Here is a 25,693-nt window from a genome sequence, read left to right on the forward strand (position 1 = left end):
TTCTGCCATTAGTATGTCACAACCAGCAACAAGGTGTGCAACTGTTTCCAGTTCTGTTTTACAGCACCTACATTTGTCTGTTTATCCTACATGTTCAATCGACTTTGTAAACCACTGTGTATTTAGTTCACTATCTTGGGCCGCCAATATTAACCTTTCATCTTTTGGTTTGAATTCACCTGTCCTTAACCATTCCTGTGTTCAATCCTGATCAACATGAGGTTGTTCCAGGAGTTTTCTATACTTGCAACTATATTTATGCATTTTCCACATTTCTTGCCTTCTCATCCGATCCTTCACCTTGTATTCTTTCTTTTGTTTTTAGCACATTCAATTGCTGCCGGATTTTTTATCGACTTCTGGTTTGATTTCCATTCCTGTTTGATGCCAGTATGCTTCTGCTAGACTAAGCAGGGAAGTCATCTTAGATTTATTCTCCTAATGTTTCAAAACTTTTACTATGTTTGGGTCTTATGAGGTCAGCAGATATGTATGCAGTCCCACAATTGCTGACCTATACATGTAATCAATTTCAAGGAGGCCCATACCTCCTTCTGAGTGGGGAAATATATAATCCTGGTATGCACTGATTTTTATAAATCATTTCATGAGCATGAAGCATTCTTCTTGTTTTCCTGTCTAATCTATCCAACACCTTTTGGAGCCAGTCAATCACTCCAAAACTATTTATAGCTTGAATTTTGTTCCTAGATGTCAACGCTGTTTTCAGGATTAATTTGTCTTCTAAAATAATCCTTACTGAGTTTCATTAACATTTGTTCATGGTTTATTGTTGATCCTTCATCAATTCCCAAATATTTATACACTCCCTCTTGCTCAAGTTCTTTTATATCATATTCTTGTCCCAAACTGATGTTTTCTTGGTGCTGCAGCTTTCCTGCTTTAAAGGTTGATTTTGCACATTTATCCAGACCAAATGACATTCTTACATCATCTGAAAAAGTTTTGACTACTTGCAGTTGTGCTTTCAGTTCCTCTTCTGATGAGCTATGAAATTTTAAATCATCTACGAAAAGGAGATGAAAAGTTTTTTTACTTTGTTGCTTTCAGGGAGCCAAATTGTGGCCATAACCTAATCTGCTAAGCAGACAGCTTAATGGGTTAGGGGCAAGGTGAAACAGCAGCTGTGACAGAGAGTCACCCTGGAATATGCCAGTTATTTGAATTTTTATCCCTGGAATAATAATTTGTCCTTTATCATGGCTTAACTGTAAAGTGTAAGTTGCAGTCACAACACCACTAGCTCGAACAGAGATGAGGATACTGTTGTTAATAGCGATAATTTTTATTGTATAGTCCAACAAGTTAGCGTATCAAATAAATGCAAAACGAACTCAGAAATACAGAAATTCAGGTTAAGCGCTTTCATCCGATTAATTCAGACGTCCTCAGAACCAATAGAAACATTGTGGGAATTACATATATACACAATTTGGCGCCAAAAAATATTTAATTATGCAATTAATTATGCTGTAAAACAATATAATCTAAAAATATCTACTTTATATGAATGTAAATGTATTATGCAAGTTATATGAACATATATACAGTATATGCATATAAATTAACTAAATGATATACAAATATACTGTGTCATTAAACCACATTATTATTTAAAAACATGTTTAAAATCATTATCCAATTTTAAAAATTGCTTACAACATAGATTTCTAATATATAAAGCATTTATAAAATATTTATAAAAATGGCTAAGCTACTGTGTGATACTAAATTACTCTTATTTCATTAATAAGAAGGGTTTTAAACTAATGTATTCATTAATACGTGGGGGAGTAGTGGCATCTAATACAATCTGCCACTTGCTTTCTAATAAGCTAAGATATACTTTCCAATTTCCTTTGTCAAGTATACTCTCAACTTTATCTATAATAGTGAATGTAAATGTGTGTTCTCTCCCCTTATCAATCGCATGTTTACTGAGGGCATTTTTCATATCACCTTTTTCCACTTTGTACATATGCTCGTAAATACGAGTTTTTAACTTCCTCTCAGTCTTCCCCACGTAGTAGGCTGAACAGCAAGTGCAGCATGCAAGATATACCACCCTCTGAGAATTACAATTTCCTGCTACACATCTACACTTACTTTTTATACCATTATTGAGAGAAATAGTTTTACTCTCATTAATGTATTTACATTGTCGGCATACCCCACATTTTCTAGTACCCTTTTTTCTTTGGTCTGTATTTTTGGTGTATGCACCACTTTCCAAAATCTTTTTGATATTTTTGGATGTTTTTAATACTACTACTGGGTGGTTCCCTACTATTGGACCTATCATCTCTGTATTTGTTAATAGTTCCCAATGTTTACGTAAAATCTCTTTAACAATATTGGTATATGCATTGAACATGATGACACATACCATTCTATTCTCCTGCTGGGTTGTGACTTTTTTAGGTCTAACTACCCCTAATAGAGGTGGGTATTTTTTGCCCCATTGGTTTTTAACATAGCCAACTACATCATCAAGCATTCCTTTGGGATATTCCCGATCCATGAACATTTTATATATAAGATTCAGTTCGTTGTCCATGTCTTTCCATAAGGATGACATCCGCTGCCTGAATACACTGCCCCTCGACATTCTTAAAAATATGGGGGGGATGATTGCTCCCAAATTGGATGTAATCATTAGAGAATGTTGGCTTCCTATACAGTCTGGATGAAAAACCACCTTCTTCTTTTCTGATGAAGGTATCTAAATATGGAATCCCTTCATTACTGGTTTGGTAAGTAAATTTTAAAAATTCAGTCGTGTTATTCAAATCGTAATGAATTGGGGTATAATGTCACTGGGTCCATTCCATATAATAAATAAATCATCCAAAATCTGGAGTAGAGGGATATATATTTGTAAAATTCACTAGTGAATACAAAATTGTGTTCCCACTCTAACATAACCATGTTAGCAAATATGGTGCACCCAGGCACCCATAGCAATCCCTCTTGTTTGTTTAAAATACTCCCTAGATATTGGATATAGTTATGGTCTAAGATGAGATTCATCATGTCAATTAAATTTATCTTATCCCAAGTTAACCCAGAAAATTTCCGTAAACTGTTGCAAAAATATTCTAGTCCAATGGTATTGGGAATGCATGAATATAAATCCTTGACATCAATGGTGATGAAGGTAATGTCCTCTCTCCATATATCTGATGTCAATTTACTTAGAAAGTCCCAAGAATCTTTGATCAAATGGGGGACATTACTGTAAATATGCTTTGTCCAATGGTCAATTACTACCCCAATGTTAAAAGTTTTGGACTGGGATCCAGAGATAATTGGTCTAAATGGGGGTTTATTCATACATTTATGTAGCTTGGGTATACCAACAATGCAAGCCATCTTTGGGTACTCAATTCTGATAAAGTTATATGTGTCATTGGTGATACGGTTGTCCAACAAATACTCTTCAATGACCAAATCAATCCTATGATAACCTATGTTGATTTGGTTGATGGACACTTCCTCATAATTGCCAGAATGAAATAAGATCTCTTGTATCTCTTTTTGGTATTGATGTGTGTCGTAAATAACAATACCCCCCCCTTATCTGGCTTCATGATGCGAATGTTCTTATTCATGATAAGACTATCTAAGGTTATCCTCTCTTCCTTGGTTAAATTGTCCTGAAACGCATCAATGTGGCTGTATGTCTTTTTCTTTTTTATACTAAAGTCAAGTTCATATATTTCCCTACATACCACTTTCTCAAATGCATACACCAATGGATTAGCAATCGGAAGAGATCTTATTTCATTCTGGCAATTATTATGCATTGTTGGTATACCCAAGCTACATAAATGTATGAATAAACCCCCATTTAGACCAATTATCTCTGGATCCCAGTCCAAAACTTTTAACATTGGGGTAGTAATTGACCATTGGACAAAGCATATTTACAGTAATGTCCCCCATTTGATCAAAGATTCTTGGGACTTTCTAAGTAAATTGACATCAGATATATGGAGAGAGGACATTACCTTCATCACCATTGATGTCAAGGATTTATATTCATGCATTCCCAATACCATTGGACTAGAATATTTTTGCAACAGTTTATGGAAATTTTCTGGGTTAACTTGGGATAAGATAAATTTAATCGTTGACATGATGAATCTCATCTTAGACCATAACTATATCCAATATCTAGGGGAGTATTTTAAACAAACAAGAGGGATTGCTATGGGTGCCTCGTGTGCACCCATATTTGCTAACATGGTTATGTTAGAGTGGGAACACAATTTTGTATTCACTAGTGAATTTTACAAATATATATCCCTCTACTCCAGATTTTTGGATGATTTATTTATTATATGGAACGGACCCAGTGACATTATACCCCAATTCATTACGTATTTGAATAACACGACTGAATTTTTAAAATTTACTTACCAAACCAGTAATGAAGGGATTCCATATTTAGATACGTTCATCAGAAAAGAAGAAGGTGGTTTTTCATCCAGACTGTATAGGAAGCCAACATTCTCTAATGATTACATCCAATTTGGGAGCAATCATCCCCCCCATATTTTTAAGAATGTCGTGAAGGGGCAGTGTATTCGTGCAGCCCGGATGTCATCCTTATGGAAAGACATGGACAACGAACTGAATCTTATATATAAAATGTTCATGGATCGGGAATATCCCAAATGAATGCTTGATGATGTAGTTGGCTATGTTAAAAACCAATGGGGCAAAAAATACCCACCTCTATTAGGGGTAGTTAGACCTAAAAAAGTCACAACCCAGCAGGAGAATAGAATGGTATGTGTCATCATGTTCAATGCATATACCAATATTGTTAAAGAGATTTTACGTAAACATTGGGAACTATTAACAAATACAGAGATGATAGGTCCAATAGTAGGGAACCACCCAGTAGTAGTATTAAAAACATCCAAAAATATCAAAAAGATTTTGGAAAGTGGTGCATACACCAGAAATACAGACCAAAGAAAAAAGGGTACTAGAAAATGTGGGTATGCGACAATGTAAATACATTAATGAGAGTAAAACTATTTCTCTCAATAATGGTATAAAAAGTAAGTGTAGATGTGTAGCAGGAAATTGTAATTCTCAGAGGGTGGTATATCTTGCATGCTGCACTTGCTGTTCAGCCTATGGGGAAGACTGAGAGGAAGTTAAAACAGATGCATTGAGCATATGTACAAAGTGGAAAAAGGTGATATGAAAATGCCCTCAGTAAACATGCGATTGATAAGGGGAGAGAACACACATTTACATTCACTATTATAGATAAAGTTGAGAGTATACTTGACAAAGGAAATTGGAAAGTATATCTTAGCTTATTAGAAAGCAAGTGGCAGATTGTATTAGATGCCACTACTCCCCCAGGTATTAATGAATACATTAGTTTAAAACCCTTCTTATTAATGAAATAAGAGTAATTTAGTATCACACAGTAGCTTAGCCATTTTTATAAATATTTTATAAATGCTTTATATATTAGAAATCTATGTTGTAAGCAATTTTTAAAATTGGATAATGATTTTAAACATGTTTTTAAATAATAATGTGGTTTAATCACACAGTATATTTGTATATCATTTAGTTAATTTATATGCATATACTGTATATATGTTCATATAACTTGCATAATACATTTACATTCATATAAAGTAGATATTTTTAGATTATATTGTTTTACAGCATAATTAATTGCATAATTAAATATTAAATATTAAATATTTTTTGGCGCCAAATGGTGTATATATGTAATTCCCACAATGTTTCTATTGGTTCTGAGGAAGTCTGAATTAATCGGATGAAAGCGCTTAACCTGAATTTCTGTATTTCTGAGTTAGTTTTGCATTTATTTGATACGCTAACTTGTTGGACTATACAATAAAAATTATCGCTATTAACAACAGTATCCTCATCTCTGTTCGAGCTAGTGGTGTTGTGACTGCAACGTACATTTGTGGTTTGTTCATTTGGTTCATCATTCTTAACTGTAAAGTGGTTTGCCACTGTTTCATGGTCATTGTGATGTAGTTTATCAGTGTAGGGTTTATCTTATACATTTTAAGCACGCTTTTATCCATGAATGTGGAATATTGTCAAATGCGTTTTTGTAGTCTATCCATGCCATACTCAGATTCTTCCCCTTTTTACAGTTCTCCACTATGACTTTATTTAACAACAAATTATCCTTTTTTCTATATGACTTTCTTTTATTACCCTTTTGTTCTATTGCCATAACTGAGTTTTCTTCTAAATGACTATAAACTCTGTTGGCATCAATTCCAGTGTATAAGTTACAACATCGTCGGAATGCAATTTATTAGTCCATAGTTTTTAGGGTAGCTTGCAGGTTCACCCTTAAGTAGGAGCATTGTTTTTCCTGTTGTTAGCTAGGCTGGTGTCTGTTTCGGGTGCGCATATAAATAGTTCTTACTCACGGCTAAATCATTGTGCAAAGATGTTAATACTTTTAGGCAGAAGTTAGTTACTGTATCTGGGCCTGGGGGTTTTGCAATTAGAGGCTTTTCTTAACTTTGTTTCAAACTCTCTCTGGCTGTTACTTCACTTCCATTTCATATCCTGTACATTTGAACTTCTTATTCTTTCTTTTACTTCTTCTGTCCATTTAACATCTTTATTATGTTCCACACGATCTTCATAATTATTTCTCCAAAATGTATCTATTTCTTCTTTTTTTGGTGGTCTTAACTTGTTTCCAAATTCTCTATAAAACTTTTTTGGGTCATCAATAAATTGCTTATTTTGCATATTTCCTTTATATTTATCTATGTGTCATCTAAGTTTTTCTGCCTGTGCTGATATTTTTAGTTTATTGTTTGTGATAGGGTGTGATAAATCCTGATCTGTTATAATCCTGTGCATTGCTTTTATCACGTCGGGCTTTCTGAGTATTTCTGTTGATCTATCCTCTCTTCTATACTCCTCTAAGAGTGACACTTCTTGTCTTAATTGCTTTATAGTTTTCTCTGTTCGATACATTCATGATTGCATTTGACTTCTCCCCATCCTTTCCCTTACTACCCAGTGTTCTTATGGTAGGACTTTATCTGTTATTAATTTGGCTGCACAGTAATGTATCTTATTTACTTCTGTTATATCACATGACTCTCTCAGAAACAATGGCAAAGAAGATAACTGGTGCAGCTGATAGGAGGGCTGTAGTGGAGGATGCAGTAGTTCTATCAGGAGCAGAAATAGGCTTTAACCCTCAAAAGGAGAGAAAAGGGATAGTAAACATTAGGGCAGATAGGTAGCTGACAGAAGGTGTGGACTATGGGAACATGAGTAGATGTAGCAAAAGTGTCTGATACAGCAAGGCAGAGAGATTCCAGAAGAAAAGAACAGAAACATTTTCAAACATGAAGGCAGGAGGCATGGAATGAAACTTAGGAAAGGGAGGAAGAGAGAAGGAAGGAAGGAAGGAAGGAAGGAAGGAAGGAAGGAAGGAAGGGATATAGGGCAACAGTGCCATCCATCCATCCATCCATCCATCCATCCATCCATCCATCCAACCATCTATTCATTGCTGATGAGTTGGCATCCACTTCCTGTAGTATCCATGTGAACAGCTAGCAGCATCACCAGAGTTTATCTAGCAAGGAGGGAATGTAAGCTTCATAGTACTTGTTTTCTGAATCACTCACAGTGCATGCACACCTACAGACAATTTAGAGTAAACAAAAAAAAAATCCTTGTACGACTTTGGGATGTAGAAGGAAAGCAGAGTATCTGCCCAGCTCATTTACCTAGTAAAAAATTGATAAATAAGTAAAATTCATATAAGCATAGGGAGGACATGCAGACCATGCACAGAAGACATCACAGCCAAGAGCCAGCTGGATAAGATCATGCAGTGAAGTGATATTGTCATTTACTATGCCACTTTGTCATTCTAAAGTCCTAAAACAGTGGAGGCTGATCTCCAGAACTGGAAAATGCTGTAAGGCGTATATTAAACGGTTAGACCAGAAAAGAGAAAGCTGCTAAGTAACAGCTAACTAGGCCATGAAAAATTAACATTAACTAAGGAATTCAGGTCGACAGGAGTCTATGTAAGGCAAGTAACTTCAACATGGCGAGTAGAAAGAGACAACACAGCAAGCCTTTCAGGAAAGAGATTCACAACATGCAGCTTGTGGGGGTAGGCAGGGCGGGAGTAGTCAGGGTATGGTTAGGGAAATTCTGCTGACAGGGTGCTCAGTCACAGAATGAATTAGTTGAGAGAGAAGACAGGAATCTTTCAATGCTGAAGATGGCCATGGGACTGATTTTGGAAAGCACAGATCAGACCATGCCCAGGACGGTTGCAAGGGGAAGGGAGCACACACATACTGCGGTCTATGGGGATGCAGCTGCTCCTGGGGGGAACTTGAGAGAAAATAGTGATGATGAACAATAGGTATTGACAGTTGCTTAGAAGTGGGGAGGAAAGCAGAGCTGTCCAAAGTGCTGCCAGTGCCTAAAGTCACCAGAACTAGAAACAAAAGAAGACAGCTTTATCTGCTGGCTGAAGCGGTGAGGAAAAGAACACAATTATACAAAAGTGGAGGGTGGGGGACAAATTCCACATGTCAAGGAACTGTTTGCTTGTGATAGGCATTTCTCAACCCAGAAAAGAGAGCAGTACTGAAAAATGGCTGATAGAGGGATATGAAAAAGACTAACATTTCTTGTTATGTGGAAGAGGAGGGAAATCCATAAAAACAAGTCCAGGAGCTGGCATCAGGCCATCATGAATTTCAAAGGTGCTGTAAGAGAGAGAGAGAGACTTTAAAGGGGAAGGCAAAAAGTTCAGAAAGAAACATACTGAGGTGGAAGGCCATGCTTAGTAATAGCAGCAGTCTGGGTAACAAAATAAACTATGACACAGACAGAATCGGGGGGAGGAGCAGGGATAGTGAGGTTGCAGGCACCGAAACCACTAAAGGAAAGGGACATGGACATGATTATTCAGGGGTTCCAAATGAATGGGAAAGATGAGGTTAGGACTTACCAGTGAAGAGCAAGACAGTGAGGCAGACAGCACTGAAGCTGCACTGCTGTATGCAGAGTAGAGCAAATAATTTCATGGAGAGGACACTTAACCTGTAAGATTAAGCACTTCCCTTTCTCTGAATCTAACTGACCTTAGCATTCACATATTTAAGCAGTGGTAGTGTAGTCACAGCAGAACCCCTCTGAATGGGGGTGCTTGGAGCTTGCCTCTCTCCAAAAGAATGCTTTCCCCATTCTGTTTTTTCACTAAAACCTGCTGTAATGACACGCAGTGTGCTACTGTCTTGATTTTTGTTTAACCCTGGAGTGGCAGCATAGGCAAGTTAGGCTAGAGTGTTGCACATAACAAGCTAAGAGGTAGGAAGAGTGAGAGAAAGGAATTAGTGCAAAGGTCAAAAGCACATGAACAGTAGGGTAGCTGCCAAGTAAAGCAGGAGAGAAGGCAATGTGCTATGAACAAACAGCTTCCACAGAGTGTTGCAAGCCACAAGGATGGATAGATGACTGCTTAGTGAAAAACAGGATAAGGTCACAGAGGGGTGAAATAAAGGTTGCACCAGTAAGGAAACAGAAACTAGGCTACTGCTCAAAGCAGTGCAAAAGGAACGAGATCTGGAGTGGCTGTAATGGCAGGCATGATCCACCAAGCACAGCTAATATTAACTGGATGCTTGTCGGTAGCATTAGGGGGTAGCACTCTAGGAACACGGGGATGGTTCTCCCATTTTTAAGGCTCTCAGCACTACCTCAGCAGTACTACCATGCAGGAATGAAGGTTGTTTAGCGAAGAAGACTAAAAGGATAACAGAAAGAATCGACAGCAAAGACTATCAGGAAAGGTTGTAACATTTAAAACTGTTCTTCCTGTCAGACAGGAAGGAATGTGCAGATATGGTAAGAGAGCAGAAACCTAAGGAGAATCAGAAAAGTATGCATGAATATAACAATTACAAGACAGCTTATCTGTGGCAAACAAGTAGCAGGTGTGCAACAGATGTATTAGGTGTTTACTAATGCAGACGTGTTTGTATGTAATAATGCACAACACATCCTGACAGTATATTGTTTGCACAATAACAGAAAATGCTTCCTGTCACATCTCAGTACTGCAAATGGTGCTTCAGTCATCATACCTACTGTGGGGGGAAAGAGATTATAATACTGTTGCTTTATTTGTAAAGCCTACTTGGTAGTTTATTTGCTCGTGAGAATGTGTATGTTTTAAGTAGACCAAACATTTCTTCCACTAGCCCATATACTACATCTAACCAGGAGACCTCATGCATCTCTGCATCCTTTACTATTCCTGAACTTCTTCACAACTCTTCTAAGCATATGCCTGCTTCTAATATATTCAACCATTGCCTCACCTTCTACCTTAATCCTACTTGAAAAAAAAGTTTTATCATACCACATTATTTGACTTAGTATTGCCTTTCTAGTACATGTTGTATTATTGTATGCCTGTACTTTATTATTGTATCTCTATGCTTACTCGGTATTCATTGCTTATGTAATATGTGCATTAATACTTCCTATTGTGTTGTACGTGTAAAATTGTGTTAACTTCATCAATCATTTAGGAGCTTTTCTCCCTGGGTCTCCGCTGAAAATGGGTTCCTGATCCATTCGGACTTTCCTGGTAAACAAATGTTAAATAAATAAAAAAATAAATAAATAAAAGTAGGTTGTGGATGAACAGGGTCCTTGGACCAGCTCATTTATCCGGTTAAGAAATGTAAAATGAATAAATTATAGTACGTGATATGGAGCTCGTTCATAACTGTAAAGGAAAATTGCATTTCTATAAGAGAACTTTATATAGCTGACCTTCTTTCATCTTATTAAATAATGCAATAAGGCACACAACAGTGAAGGAAGGTATGTTTTTTTAAAATATACATGTGCTGTATTTACTGCACACTATTTTGTGGTTGCTGCTGCTGTTTGAGGAATTGTCCTCATATCTGAATCATACAGAAGCGCCTGATACTTCAATGCTCTGTAGCTGTTGTGAAATAATAATGTGTAAAGAACAATACATCCATATTGTGTGTTTGCTGTGCTGCATGACATGTGCCCCCAGTCTTGTTTTAAGTTGTATATGTGACAACGTCTAGTATTCTACATCGTTCATGTGCCTGCCCTGGAATACGTTTAAAGTTTTCATTCATTTTTCTCTTCCATCTACTTATTCATTCTGCTGGTGTACCTCCCATCATTCTGTTGGTTTGACAAAGGATGAGGATGTGGTCTCTGTTTAAATAACTGGTCGGCAGTTTCGTCACTACAGCCAGCTGTTGTAAGTCAGTCCCGTTAGTCCTACTTGTCTCATGAGTACAGAAGAAAGCTATAAAACATCACAGGGAAAAGGATATTAAGGTGAAATGTGTAAGATGTGCTAAAATCAATATTCATGAAGGGCATTGGCTGGCCTTATGTCATAACTTGGATATCACTGTAAGAAGCAAACATCTAGTCATGTAAATGAAGATTTCTGATCCAAACTGGAAAATGCTAAGTATATCATATTGCCTGACAACTCAAGAAACTGCATTTAATGGGCAAGAACTCATGACTTGACATCATACCGCTCAAGTCTCAACTATCTAGATTTTCGCAGAATGTCCAGATTTTTGGCTCATATTTTTGCCTTGTTCCTCATAAAATTTGTGGCTTTCTGGCAAATCATTGGGATTATCTGAGGAATTAAGTCACAAAATAATGACATACATTTGAGTTTCAGACTTCAAATCCTTCAGAAAATGCATGTTAAAACGAACCCTGTTACTCTAGCAACTTACTAAATTTATAAGAGCATATTTAAAATATGTCCCTATTTTTGGGCCTTTGGCCCCTCCCCTCCATTTTGTTGGGCTTTGTCCAGATTTATTGCACTAAGAGGATGAGAGGTATGCTAGACAGTCTCCATTATTTGAAGTTTCCATTATGTTCAGTAACAGGAAGGTATAACCCCCCCATGATGTAATGTAATTTTATATTGCAAAATGAACAGAACAATGATGGAAAAACTATGTTGTTTTATGACATGATGCAATAAGGATGCATAATTCATGTCTTAATAGATAAACAGACTTGTGAATTCTGCTAACATACTGAACATTTTATGCCCACAACATACTGGCCATGCCAAATGCAAACATTACTTTGTCAGCAACTCAAGATGCTAAAATGTAATGTGCACATTGGCTTTGGCACACATCCTGAAACAAGTGTAGTTGTTTAGGTTCATTAATAAAAAAGTCTACAAACATATTAAATACATATTGAAGAGACTAGAAAGAAAACGTTAGCTCTTCTGCCTCTGCCATTTATTCCATTTGTTTGAACACATTTCTAAAATATATTAACTCAGGGAATTTAGTAAAAGTTAGCTAATTTCTCTTGAAGCATCATACGATGAACATGTTTTCAATAAATATAACCACACAATCACCTTTTTTAAAACACTCAAAATATAAATTTACAAAAAAACAAGTGGTAGTAATAATTTATTTACAATACATATTAAAAGCACATGAAGGTACCTTAAGTGCTGTTTATTGTATCATACCTAGGTACATATTCAAATTCTGGCCTCATGCTTTGCAGTGCAGCTAAGCTTGTGATTATCACACAACAACCAAACTTGCAGCTATGTCTTTAAGACTTCCACACACTTTCATTTTTGATATGTTTACCACACTGGTGTGAATAAAGTCTACAGTCCACGTCTTTTTGATTTTTTTTGAAAACCTGACACAATGAGATACAGCTTCTTTTTATCTTTTTTAATTTCTTTGTTAGACAGTCTTACATCGACCGATTCAAAGCCCTATCACTATACTTAGTATCCTATGCTAAGAGGTGACCTGTGTCTGGCATACAAGGCATCCTCCAACCCATTACTGATGGATTTACTGCACATCAGCAAATCAAATGGCATCGGAAATACTTGGTCTAGGGATCTAAACCTGTTCTGCAACATCAACAGAATAGTTTGGAGGGACGGGTATATCTCGCAGAGGATACAGCTGCTGCGGAACAGACTCCCCATCCATATAATACAAAATTCATCCCTGTCCATATTCAAATGCAAAACAGAGCATTTACCCCAGAATTGCACCCTGTACTGTCAATGGACAGATGCAGATTCTAAATGCTTTATCCCATGCATGGATCCCCTCAAATTACCTACAGTATGATCACAGTTTTTTTCATTAAGGGTACTATATAATTATTGACCAAGAAATGGGTAGGGCCAATCTATAACCAAATGGGATAGGTTATTTTGAGCACAAAAAGGAATATTGGCTAGGCGTAAAATGGCCCACAATAGCAGCTAGTCTAGTATTTACACACATATGAATATTCATTCATTCTCCAATATCTGCTTCTTCTATTCAAAATCATGGGAAGCCACAACCTTAACTAGTAAACAGCAGAAAGCAGAAAGATGTAGCACTTATGACTGCAGAGTACACACCACACACACACACCTACTGTTTGAAGACTTACTGACAGTTTAAAGGGTCACCAGTGTTCCCCTAATAGTATGTCTTGGAAATGTGGGATTAGATTATCTCTATGTGGTGCACTGTGAAACCATTTCAGTAAAAACTGTCCATTCTTATCTTGCAATTGTTCATTTGCATGCATGTCTGTTATTTCTACTAAACCATATGTTCACCACCTTTTCAAAGAAGTGTTTCCTGCTTCTGCTACAAGGTTCACAGATGTACGGCTCTAGCTGTTCCTCTATGCTCTGCTGATACATAGTCATTTTCTATTAAACTTTTCAAATGCCCTTATTTAAGTGGCAAATGCTGCTGTAGCTTCCTTTCCTATTTTACCCACAGAAGACCAAAACCATGATTTTTTGAAAGCCTTTTACAAATACTCACTTAAAATTTGTAATGTTGTCTTTGAATGGCGTTCCCCATGCTTCATCTGTTCCATTCAAGAAAAGGCAAGTGGGCCCATGCACAATTCCCAGTGTGGAAATGACAAAGCAGTAAGCAGCTCCTACTATGCCAATTGCAGCAAAAATGATTGACAAGAACATCTGAAAAGCAGAAATGAAAATTCAGTAAATCAGTGTAATGTAAATAATAGACTAAGACTGGCATTATACGTATTCGGATTAAAAACCTATCTAGCTGATGTCTGTGTACCTACAGAGTGATAGACCATGGTCTAAGATGGAACTTAACAATAAATATTGCCTGATGTAAATGTAAATGTACCAAATATGGAATGATGTAAATGTAAACATATAACGACAAATACAGACTGATGTAAATGTAAACATACAGCAACAAATATGGACTAAATGTCAACATATAACAATAAATATGGACTGATGTAAGTATGAGCACATAACAACCAATGTGGGCTGATATATGTTTCCTCAAGCTGTTCAAAGTTGCAGTGAGATAGGCCTTCTGCATTTGCTCTGCTATTATATTGGAAAAAGATATGTGCTTATTTTCAACTGTTTTCTGCACTTTTGTTTTACTGCTTATCTGTTTAATCTGTGAAACTATTTTTTGTCTCCTTTTTGTTGTCTTTTAGAGCTGAATATCTGTTACTGTTTGTGACCTTTGGAGCTTCTAGTGAAATCTTTTGTCTGGAGAGGCCTGGTTCATTGTGGGAGGGAAAGTGAGTCTGTTTGATCTAGCTAGAAACATTCCTGCAACACTGTGTTATTTTAATTGGATACTTTGGCTGGTTTCTGTTTCTCTGCCTTTAATATCCGGTGTTTTGTACTTGTTTGCTGAAGCTGTTCAAAGATGCAGTAAAATAGGTCTTCTGCCATTTGCTCTGCTGTGATATTGGAAAAAGATAAGTGCTTATTTTTAACTATATTCTGCACTTCTGTTTTACTGCATATCTGTTTAATCTGTGCAACTGTTTTTTAGATACCATCTACCTGCCCAGCTGCTGTTGTGGCCTTAAAGCTTGGTGGGTTTGAGTTGCCCACCTCTAGTATAAAGTTGATACTGGACACTCCCCCCAGTCACATTACATCAGCTCGTTCGACTATTTATAGTGAGAACTTTGTAAAGACCCACCTCTTTTCTCAACCTTGAATTATCTTATTATCGTCTGTCTCCTCACTTTCTACTAACAAAAAAAAAAAAAAAGTGCCTCTCCATCCTTCATTTTGCTGCTTGTGCTTAGGAGTTTATCTGAATTTAGTTTCCCATATTTATTACTGCCTGTTGGTAGCCTCGTTAAATTGATGACAGTATTCTACTGAATTGCTGCTTTATTTGTGCTGTCTGTTACTGTTGTGATTGTGAGCTACTGTTTTAAAGCAATCTACTGATTAACTATATTTCATTGCCATCTACTGCAATTCATTATTGTTTAACTGCATTTTACTGCATTTTGCTGCTGTTTAACTGTATTTTTTCATACTGCGAGTTCTGTTGTTTTGACTATAAGTGATTAATCTGTGATGCATTGTGAGGTTTTTTTACGGTGTTCTTAATCTTAAAATAGAGTAGCATTGTCTAGATACAGGTCTGCTGCATCCAGAGCATCAGCTGCATGGTTTTTAACTCTTTATGAGGTATTCCAGCTACAAGTTTTCCCTTAGTAGCACTTGTGTTATCATTTAGTAGTACTACTATTAGACCTTCCTCCCTTTACCCTCTTAGCTCTATCAGTTTCTGACAATATGGATGGACAATTTCGTACATTTTCTCCTGTTAGTCTGGTTCATATGGGCAATCTGAGACAGTGTAGGAACTGCCTCATGTACATGGACAACCCTCTATTACTACCACCTAGGAACACAATTTGTGAGAGATGCAATTACATCAAGCACCTAGTGTCATTGCTCTCTCCCCCACAAACCAGTATATCTGGCACTGAGAAGGTTGGCAATATGAACACCACACCTTAAGCACCACCCACACCTACACAGCACACTCCCACATATGAGGAGGTCCTCAACAAAAGCATACCCAAACAAAAGAGACCTCTGAGGCATAAATGCACACAAACTCTACTGCCCACAACACCACACATAGTCCACACACCTGTGTCTCACAGCCACTAAGGCCAAAACATAAACCCAACATATTAGTCATAGGAGACTCCATTATGAGACACAGAGATGTGCTTCTCACCAGGCTGGATAAAGAGAAAGTTACAGTTAGTTGTTTGTCAGGTGGCAGAATCTGCCATGTCACCAATGCACTCAAATGCAATGCTCAAATCTGCTCTGAGCTACAACAGAATGGCATTAAATATAGTGATCCCAAGGACATTGCCAATATCCTGGCAGATTAGTTCAGTGCCAACTTCACCTCATCTCATCCCCTAAATGGCCCATTTCAATACAGAAAGATTGCCAAATTCCGGTAATCACGGCCACACAGGTAAAAACCGCACTCTCCAAAGCTAAGAATACAGCATCCATGGGACCAGACAACATCCTGGGCTGTGTACTACATGAACTGCAAAATGAACTGGCACCTCACCTAAGTGTCATGTTTAATCATAGCCTCACCTCAAGCTTCGTGTCCACTGAGTGGTGCACAGCTACAGTTACCCCACTCCACAAGGGGGGATCCACCTTGGATCCTGGGAACTACCATCCTATCAGTCTGATGAGCCTGATCTGCAAGGCCATGGAATGTATTATCATGGAACTTATAAACAAAGACAATGGTAACCTTCAAACACTGGACCCCACTCAGTTTGGGTTTGTGAAGGATCGATCATGTCTCCTGAACCTGACTGACTTCTTCAAATCAGTCTCCAGAGCCATGGGCAAGGGTAAGGCAGTCCACACAGCCTATCTGGACCTCACCAAGGCCTTCAACACCATCCCCCACTCTGGAATCATAGATAAACTTACTAAGCCTGCCATAAATCCCTACATTACTCGATGAGTTGCCAACTGACTTACTGACAGAACCCACACTGTAAAAGTAGTCAACTCCAAATCCAGCTCCAGACAAGTGGCAAGTGGACTATCTCAGGGTTCAGTCCTGGGACCACTCTTGTTTGGCATCTACTTCTCTGAAGTACAGGCCAACAATGAGGGACTCTGGTTAACAAAGTTTGCAGATGACTACAAACTGGGAGCCATTATTGAATCCACAAATGATGTGGATATTCTACAAAATGTCCTCACAGAAACAGATGCTTGGTGCCAAAGCCATGGGCTCAAGCTCAATGCCAAGAAGTGTATAGTTATCCCCTTTGGGAAAAACCATGTACCCATGAATTACCACATAGGTGGCAGTACACTAAACACCGAAAGTGTGATAAGAGACTTAGGAACACAGGTGGACAGTGGTCTCACCTTCAATAACCACATCACCACAGCAGTCAGGAAATCCTTCCATGCGGCACACCTCATCACTAAGGGCTTTTCATCCAGAAAAGAGGAAGTCATTGTCCCACTGTACTCATCCCTCATTGGACCCATCATAGAGTACAATGCCCTGTTTGGTATGTACCTCATGAGACATCAGCAACAACTGGAAAGGCCGCAGAAACACCTCACTAAAAGAATCACAGGCCTAAAGCAGATGCCGTATGCTGACTGACTAAAAAAACTTCACCTATACTCTTTCTCATATCGTCTACTCAGAGGCGATCTCTGCTTAACATACAAGGCCATGTCAAACCCAGAGCTGTTGGACATGCTACACTTAAAGAAATCCCCAATCCATCAGAGCCACACGCTCCAGGGACCTAAACCTTGTCATCACAATAAACAAAACATGCTGGAGGGATAGGTTCCTGACCCAGAGACTCCCCATACTCTGGAATAGACTGCCCATACATGTCAAGCAGAGGGCCTCCTTGGCCCTCTTCAAAAGGAATCTTGATGACTGGATGGGAGATAGGAAATTTACCCCATGGATCACATCAGTCACCCTGCTAAACAGGGGTCCAGGGAAGTAAATATTGTGGGAAGAAATAGCCAGGGAATTGTTATGGCTATGCTTGTATAGGCCCTAGGGCCGGCAGTCTAGTACCAACCTATGAACCTATGAAGTCTCTAAACAGGTACTGTTATGACTCTCTCATAGTCCATGTTGGAGTGAACGACTTGAGACATACCTCCTTGGACTATATGAAGAGAGACATGATTGAGCTCACTGATTGTGTGTCCCAGGCAGGTATGCCCATAGCCTTAAGCGGCATCCTACCATCACCCAGAATGATGCCTCAATACAAACAGAAAATGATTGACTTTAACAATTGGCTTGGTTTCTGGTGTCATTCCAAGAGGATCTAGTACCTGACAGCTTGGGATGACATGATTGACAAACCACAATGCTTTGTCAGAGATGGCCTGCATCTGTCTCCCTTGGGCTTCAGGCTCTTGCCTCCCCCATAGTGCCTTTTTCAGGCAATGCCATGAGGTCAAAACTACAAACATGAAAATGTCATCAAAATGTAAATTAAAGGTCATGCTGATAAATGCTATGAGTCTAAACATGAAACTGCACTCACTGCAAGCATTCTTAACCCTGGAAGAAGCTGACATTTGTGCAGTCACAGACACGTGGTTTAAAGCTGTGGAGAGCACCCAAGCCAAACCAGGTTACTCATCCTATCATTCATTCAGACACCAAACCATGGGCAGCAAAACAAAAAGAGGTGGAGTTGCACTATACATAAAAGACATATACACCTCTAGGCTGGTCAAACAGTATGATGCACAGGAAATACTCCAGGTGCAGTTAACAACTGACAAGACCCCTATTCAAATCATAGCTAGCTATAGGCCTCCAACTTTGACTCAAGATGCCCACTCTACCTATCTGGACCTCTTCGAATCTATTCAACCCTTTACCCTGATCCTGGGTGACTTTAACTATCCAACCATAGACTGGAAGAAATACTCCTGCCAAAACACAAATGCCTAGAGATTCCTTGATTTCATCATTTCAAATGCCTTGGACCAGCTGGTTGACACCCCCACAAGAGGGGAAAATATATTTGACTTGGTATTAACCAGCATGACTAACCAGTGCAGCATCCCTACAATGTCATCATCCCTGGTAAGATCGACCACAAAGCAGTCGCTTTTGAAGTCACTATCTCCCCCAATGCCCCCTAGCTAGGGCCAAACAAAAAAACTTCTCCAAAGCTGATTACAACCTCCTGAGGGAAGATATAAATGGCTTCATAGCCCCCTCCTCTTCCATAGGAACTGCACATATGTCCAAACCTCCACCAAAGTACTATATGAGTATTTATACAGCTGCATGGAATCAGGAATACCAAACAGGACAAAATCATCCTCCTCAAGGAAAAGTAAACCTGTCTGGTGGACATCTGCAATAAATAAACTCTATAATAAAAGGAAAACATTGCTGTCCAGGACCAAGAAGGAGCAGGTGCCTAATTGGAAGCAATCTCTCCTTAGCCTGAACAAGTAAATAAGAGCACTAGTGAAAGCCTCCAAAGCAAACTTCAAGTCCAAACTGGCCACATCTGTGAAAGACAATCATAAAGCCTTCTTCACATATGTCCGCAATCTCAAGGGAAGAACCCAGATCTGCTCAGAACTGGTGGTCAAGGACACCACAAACACAAATGTCGTAGATGTAGCCAATCTGCTGTCAGACAGGTTCAGTGAAAACTTCACTCCTCTGTCTCCCCATCAGTAAAACAGGACATCCCCAGTACCTGCCCCCCTCCCCTTATCTCTGGGGAGCAAGTCATCACTGCCCTCTCTACAGCAGAAAATACAGCCTCAGTGGGACCCAATAACATCCCAGACTGTATGCTACATGAACTCAGGCAGGAGCTTGCAGCACCATAGGCACCCTATTCAACCAAAGCCTGAGTACCAGCTTTGTCCCAGCCGAGTGGAGGACATCTACTGTCATCCCTTTGCACACTGATCCAGGAAATTATACACACATCACCCTAACTAGCCTGATCTGCAAGGCCATAGAGTGGATTATCATGGACCTCATTAAAAAGGACATTGGCATCCTCCAGACACTTGAGCTCACACATGTAAAACCACAAAGAATTGCCCCACAGAGCCAACAACACTAAACGAAATGTAAAAATAAAAAATAATGCCACCAATCACTCGTAGTTCCACAAAAACAGCAGGAAAAACTCTTTTATTAATTAAAGACGTAGTGCTTTCTCCATGTATTTCAGGCCCATTTGTTTAGCAAGACCATTACTTGGTTAAGATTTTTGGACGACATACTGATATTGTGGAAAGGCTCACAAAAGGAGCTGGAGGATTTTGTAGTTTATTTAAACTCCACAACATCTTTCCTTAAGTTTACCCACTGAGTGGGTATAGAAAGCATTGATTTTCTAGATATTAGACTTACATGGGACAGTATTAATAAAAAAATTAAATTCAAGAGTATTCAGGAAAGACACATACTCAAATGTATTTCTTCATTACAAAAGTTGTCACCCTACACACCAAAAAAACAGCCAGATGGTGCGAATATGTAGGTTAACAAGTAATGACAATGAATTTAAAGACAAACTTTATACTTTAATTGGTATGTTTAGAGAGAGGGGTTATCCTATCAAATTACTATTAAAAACTAGGAATTATGTATTACAACAGAGGAATGTCAGGTTTACACCTATTCTGTCTGCTTCATTTGGGAGCAGACTTGAAACAGTCAAGACTAAATCTGTGGACAGTACCTTTATATTACCCTACAACAGTGAGGCATTTACAATAAGAAATATAGTGAATAACATCTGGAATTTAGTATTTAACTATGAAGAATTAAAAATTTTAGTAGATAACCCGAGGGTTATTTACAACAGAGGTCAAAATCTGATAAATCTCATGGAAAAGCATGTGAACAACAAAGTTACAGTTTCACGAATGTCTAACTGTAACATGACCATTTTGGCATTTTCTGGGTGTGTCAACTAGACCAGATGCAATATATATACTTCAGTAGGTTTATGAGTGTTGTTTTTTACTACACTTATTGTCATTCTATTTTATACTATTTACTGACCATTGGGTAGGATTCTTTAAACTGATTTCTATATTTTGAATCATTTACTTATTGAGCATTGTTTCTCAACATCATTGCATTTCTGGTTCAATATATTTGTAGCAGTTTATTACATCTATCATAGAGGTACATGGCTTTGATTTACTCTTTATGATTAAGTCATATTATTTATAGCAAGTTATATAACAGTTGTTTGTATGGTCTTTTTTTAACTGACCACGATTATTTTGCGGACCATGATACCTTTTGGTCATATCAATATAATTCAGGCCTGCCATTTAGATTTTTAGTACACATCTTACTTTGTATATTGTTTATGTATCTGGAATATTGAGATATTAATATCTTGTTTATGTGGTTTTACAATATGGCCAGATATTACCTTCTGGTTAAGATAAGGGTCTATTGTACATAAATAATTTTTGTAAGTTTATTGTCTATATCCTGGACATCATAATATTCCCAGGTATAGGTGAGGTTACCATAGGCACTACATTACTAGCAATTGTCCCTTCTTTTCCGCATATTTGTTATTTCATGCAATTTTGCGTGGCTGTCACTTATGTCTTGAACATCACAATATTGTTATATACATTGGATGGCAATATAATATTTCCACCATCCTATTCTAAATGCTAAGTGTGGATACGTGTCATATTGGATTAGACCATGGTTTAATTATCATTGGTCTATTTACACCAATATAATTTAGTCTCAACAAGTCCTTTTTCAATCCATATACATATTATGTACCATATGGCACGCTTTTGATAGGTGGTCCCTTTTTTATGTCCAGACCAAACTCTCATTTTTTTGCATTTTTTTAGTATTATGCATTATAATTGTTTATATATACAAATAGGGTTATGATATTTGGGTTCCTGACTACTATTATTATTGATATCCAAATTTTGCCATCAGGGCTGATTTATTCTTCTGATCTCTGGGTATCTCTTTTTGTATAAGGTTCTGTTTTTCATTTTTTGGATTGTGGTTCAGCATCGAACTTATATATATTTCAATTGTGTTCTTTGTTCGTGACTTCCTGCTTAGTCCTTACCAAAAAGTTTTTGTGTCTAATTAGTTATATATTTTTTATTCATCTGGATATATTTGGCTTGGCCTTTGGACATAAGGTATGGACGCAGCCTTCTCACCAATGTGAATTATTTTCTTGCTGCTATTGTCCTTCATAACATTTTCTATTTGGCTGCCGTGGTATCTCTATTTTGACCATTATTGACAGCTTTCTGAATAGGAATTAAGTTTTTATTTTGCTGCATAACTATGGATTTATCGAATCTCATTTCTGGATTGGTGGCTGACAGGGAGGATCTTGGGGCCTTTGGATTAGGCTCTCCCAATATTGGGAGTGGTGATTGTGTTGATAACATCAGCCCTGACTTATCAAGCCAAAAATTAATTGAGGACCTCAATAGGCAACTTAGAGCATTACGTGCAAATGTGTGGCACAGCAAACTCTTCAAGGCCTATCAGGCCGCAAATATTACCCCTAGGGGGTTGAGGATACGGACTATTCCGCACGTAAACAATGCGGATGGGGAGCTGACCACACAATGGTCTAAAATACAGCATGAAGCAACTATGGCTTTTGTGGTTGAACTATATAAGTTCCACAATCGGGCCATTGATAGTGGGCTAGCAGAAATCACTGTCTTAGCAGACAAATTGAAATGTTATGAACAGGGACCCTCTTTTGAGGTTAAACTCAATAAGGTCGCTTCAGATCTCAAAAAGTTTGATGCTGAATTACGTTCCAGGAAAATGAAAAAATTCACCAGGGATCAGGAGGATTATTCCCGTGGGAACCCATTCATATTTCAGACAAAACATGTGAGGTTTAACAATCCTCCTACTTCGGTCAGAAAGAGGAAGAGACCTAGGTCCATTTTGCGTAAAAATAATCATGATGCCATCTCGTCTATTGAGGATACATCTTCAGGTACTGATAACAAATCCCTGGCAGCAATAGGGTCTCCATCCCACAAAAGAAGTTCTGGAAGTGTCCCTTTAGGAACACACGCAGACGTGGGGGGCGCAAACACAGGAAAAGTCCACAACATACAGGGGTTACTGGAGATGGCATTAGGGAATTGAATTGTTCAACCAATAATAACATTTTGAATTTGTCGAACTATGATCTGTCTGATGTACACATTCAGGTTTTGAATAAAGGCTTACATTTTATACCTGGTCCCATCATATCTGAAGATGTATTTGCACAAGATTTAATTCACTTTTGTAGATTAATTAATCTAAGATTGTTTTTTGGTGACTCTGGTTTTAATCTTGATAGTGGTCAATTTATATATCATAAATCTAATTTTTCTCCGCCAATGCATGCTGTGGTTCATCAGTTCCAAAATAGTGTCCTTAAAGATATACACTTCCTCAGTTCTGATATTGCCTTCAAACACAACAATATCACTCTTACTGAGAGACGGGCCATTTTGGAACTTCAGCAAAATAAACATATTGTAATAACATCAGCAGATAAAGGTGGAGCTGTAGTGGTCCAAAACTGGATAGATTACGACAAAGAAGCCCGCAGGCAACTGTTTGATGCCAGATACTACACACATATGGTGGTTGATCCTACAGGTAGATTTATTAAATGTATTGAACGTTTTCTTAAGGATGCCAATGATCGGGCTGTTATTTCTAATGACACATTACATCAATTAACTATTAAGGATCCTAGTGCTCAATACATCTATTTTCTACCCAAGATTCACAAAGATGCTAAGCATCCTCCGGGAAGACCTATAGTATCTGGCAGAGGCTATATGACCGAGCCTTTATCATTGTTTCTGACCAAATATCTTAAACCTTTGCTACCATTCATTCGCTCCAGGTTACAAGATACCACGAACTTCCTACAGATTATATCTGATACACAACTGGAAGCTGACTGGTATTTGTGTACACTTGATGTCAGCGCATTATATACCAACATTCCACATCAGGCAGGTCTTAAGGCTTTGGCATATTGGCTAAATAACACAAACTTGTATAGTTCCACATTCAATTCTTTTCTGGTGGACATGGCTAGGTATGTTCTCACTTGTAACGTCTTCTACTACAAAGATTTATGTTTCTGGCAGACCAAAGGTACGGCTATGGGGGCATCTTTTGCCCCCATATATGCTGACCTTTTTATGGCTTATGTTGAAATTGAAATGATTTATGATTCTACCAGAAACATTTTTCTTTCTGATATGGATATATGGAGACGTTACCTGGATGATGTATGGCTTGTCTGGAGGGGTACTGAGTCTAGGCTGAAGGAGTTTGTTTGCTATTTGAATAACAATGAATGGGGTTTATGTTTTACGGAACAACATGACATCAACAATATAACATTTTTGGATGTGCTATTGCACAAACTCCCTGATGGCACATTAGAATCGGAGATGTATAGAAAGTTTCCACAATATAACCCCCTACTACATGCCTCTAGTTACCATGCTCCACATATAGCTAGGAACATACCAAAGTCTCAGTTCATCAGAGCCAAACACATTTGCTCACAACAATCTACATTTTGTCGGAACCAAAATGACCTCACACAAAGATTTAAACAAAGGGGTTATAATGCTGGCACCATTGCAGTTGCCAAACATCAGGTCAATAATATGCAACGTTCGGACCTACTCCAATATAGGGATCGGTCGGATATACTATCTCAACCACTTAGACTCACTACAACTTATGGTCATAATACCAATTGTCTATTGGAAAGTGTCCGGAGACATTGGAATATCTTACAGTGTGACTCAGATGTTGCAAATATCATCCCGGATAGGTGTGTTTTTTCATATAGGAATGGCAAAAAACTTAAATCCTACTTTAATCACTATAAATGTAGTGATAATAAATATTTTGGGATGGTACAGAGAACTATATCAGGCGATATTTTACGTGGTTGTTTTACTTGTGGCCACTGTACTAATTGTAAATACATCTCTACAACTAAGGAGTTCTCAAGTAGAAATTGCCCCAAGGTTTTTGATTTAAACTTTTTTGTTAATTGTAGCAGTGATTGGGCCATTTATTTGGCCACATGTAGCTGTGGAGCATTCTACATTGGGCAGACTTCCAGGTGCATTACATTACGAATTTCCGAACATTATAGCAATATTAAACAAAAAAAGTTGACTAATGCTCTATATAAACATCAGTTGGTCCATTCAACAGCCAGATTTATGTTTATCATAATTGATGTTATACAAGGTGATCGTAGAAATAAAACTGGGTGGCACAGTATTTTGAATTGTAAAGAAAAAAAGTGGATCATCAAACTCGGTGGCCTTTTTCCCCCCCGGGCTTAATGAATATTTATAAGTATTTAACCAATGGGATCTTTCTACTGTGTATTTAAACAGCAGGTATTTTGAATGTATTTTATACACTGAAGAAGGCTATGTCATTTACCAGCCGAAACCGGTCTGTTTCTACTTGCTGTTATGTTAATTATTTAATATATTTTCCAGTCACTCATTGCTGGCTCCTTGTGATTTTTGTTCTTCTGGTTTAGGTTTTTGGGGCCGTGCATTTGCCTTCGTGTGGGAGGACGTTTTTTGGTGTAACTGTAATATGTGCAAAGCCTGTAAATATATTAACGT

General features: G+C 37.9%; 1 protein-coding gene across 1 annotated transcript in view; it reads right to left on the reverse strand.

Annotated features, from left to right (window-relative positions):
* Positions 1 to 25,693, reverse strand: part of LOC122805842 (transmembrane 4 L6 family member 5-like) — a 255,117-nt gene that overhangs the window by 107,648 nt on the left and 121,776 nt on the right. Inside the window, exon 3 of the mRNA XM_044076096.1 lies at positions 13,956 to 14,116. Coding sequence (XP_043932031.1) covers positions 13,956 to 14,116 — 161 coding nt within the window. The remainder of the gene's footprint in view (positions 1 to 13,955; positions 14,117 to 25,693) is intronic.

This window comes from Protopterus annectens, chromosome 7.part0 (assembly GCF_019279795.1).
Source record: "Protopterus annectens isolate FY-2018-M chromosome 7.part0, PAN1.0, whole genome shotgun sequence".
In the NCBI taxonomy this organism is placed as follows: Eukaryota; Metazoa; Chordata; order Ceratodontiformes; family Protopteridae; genus Protopterus; species Protopterus annectens.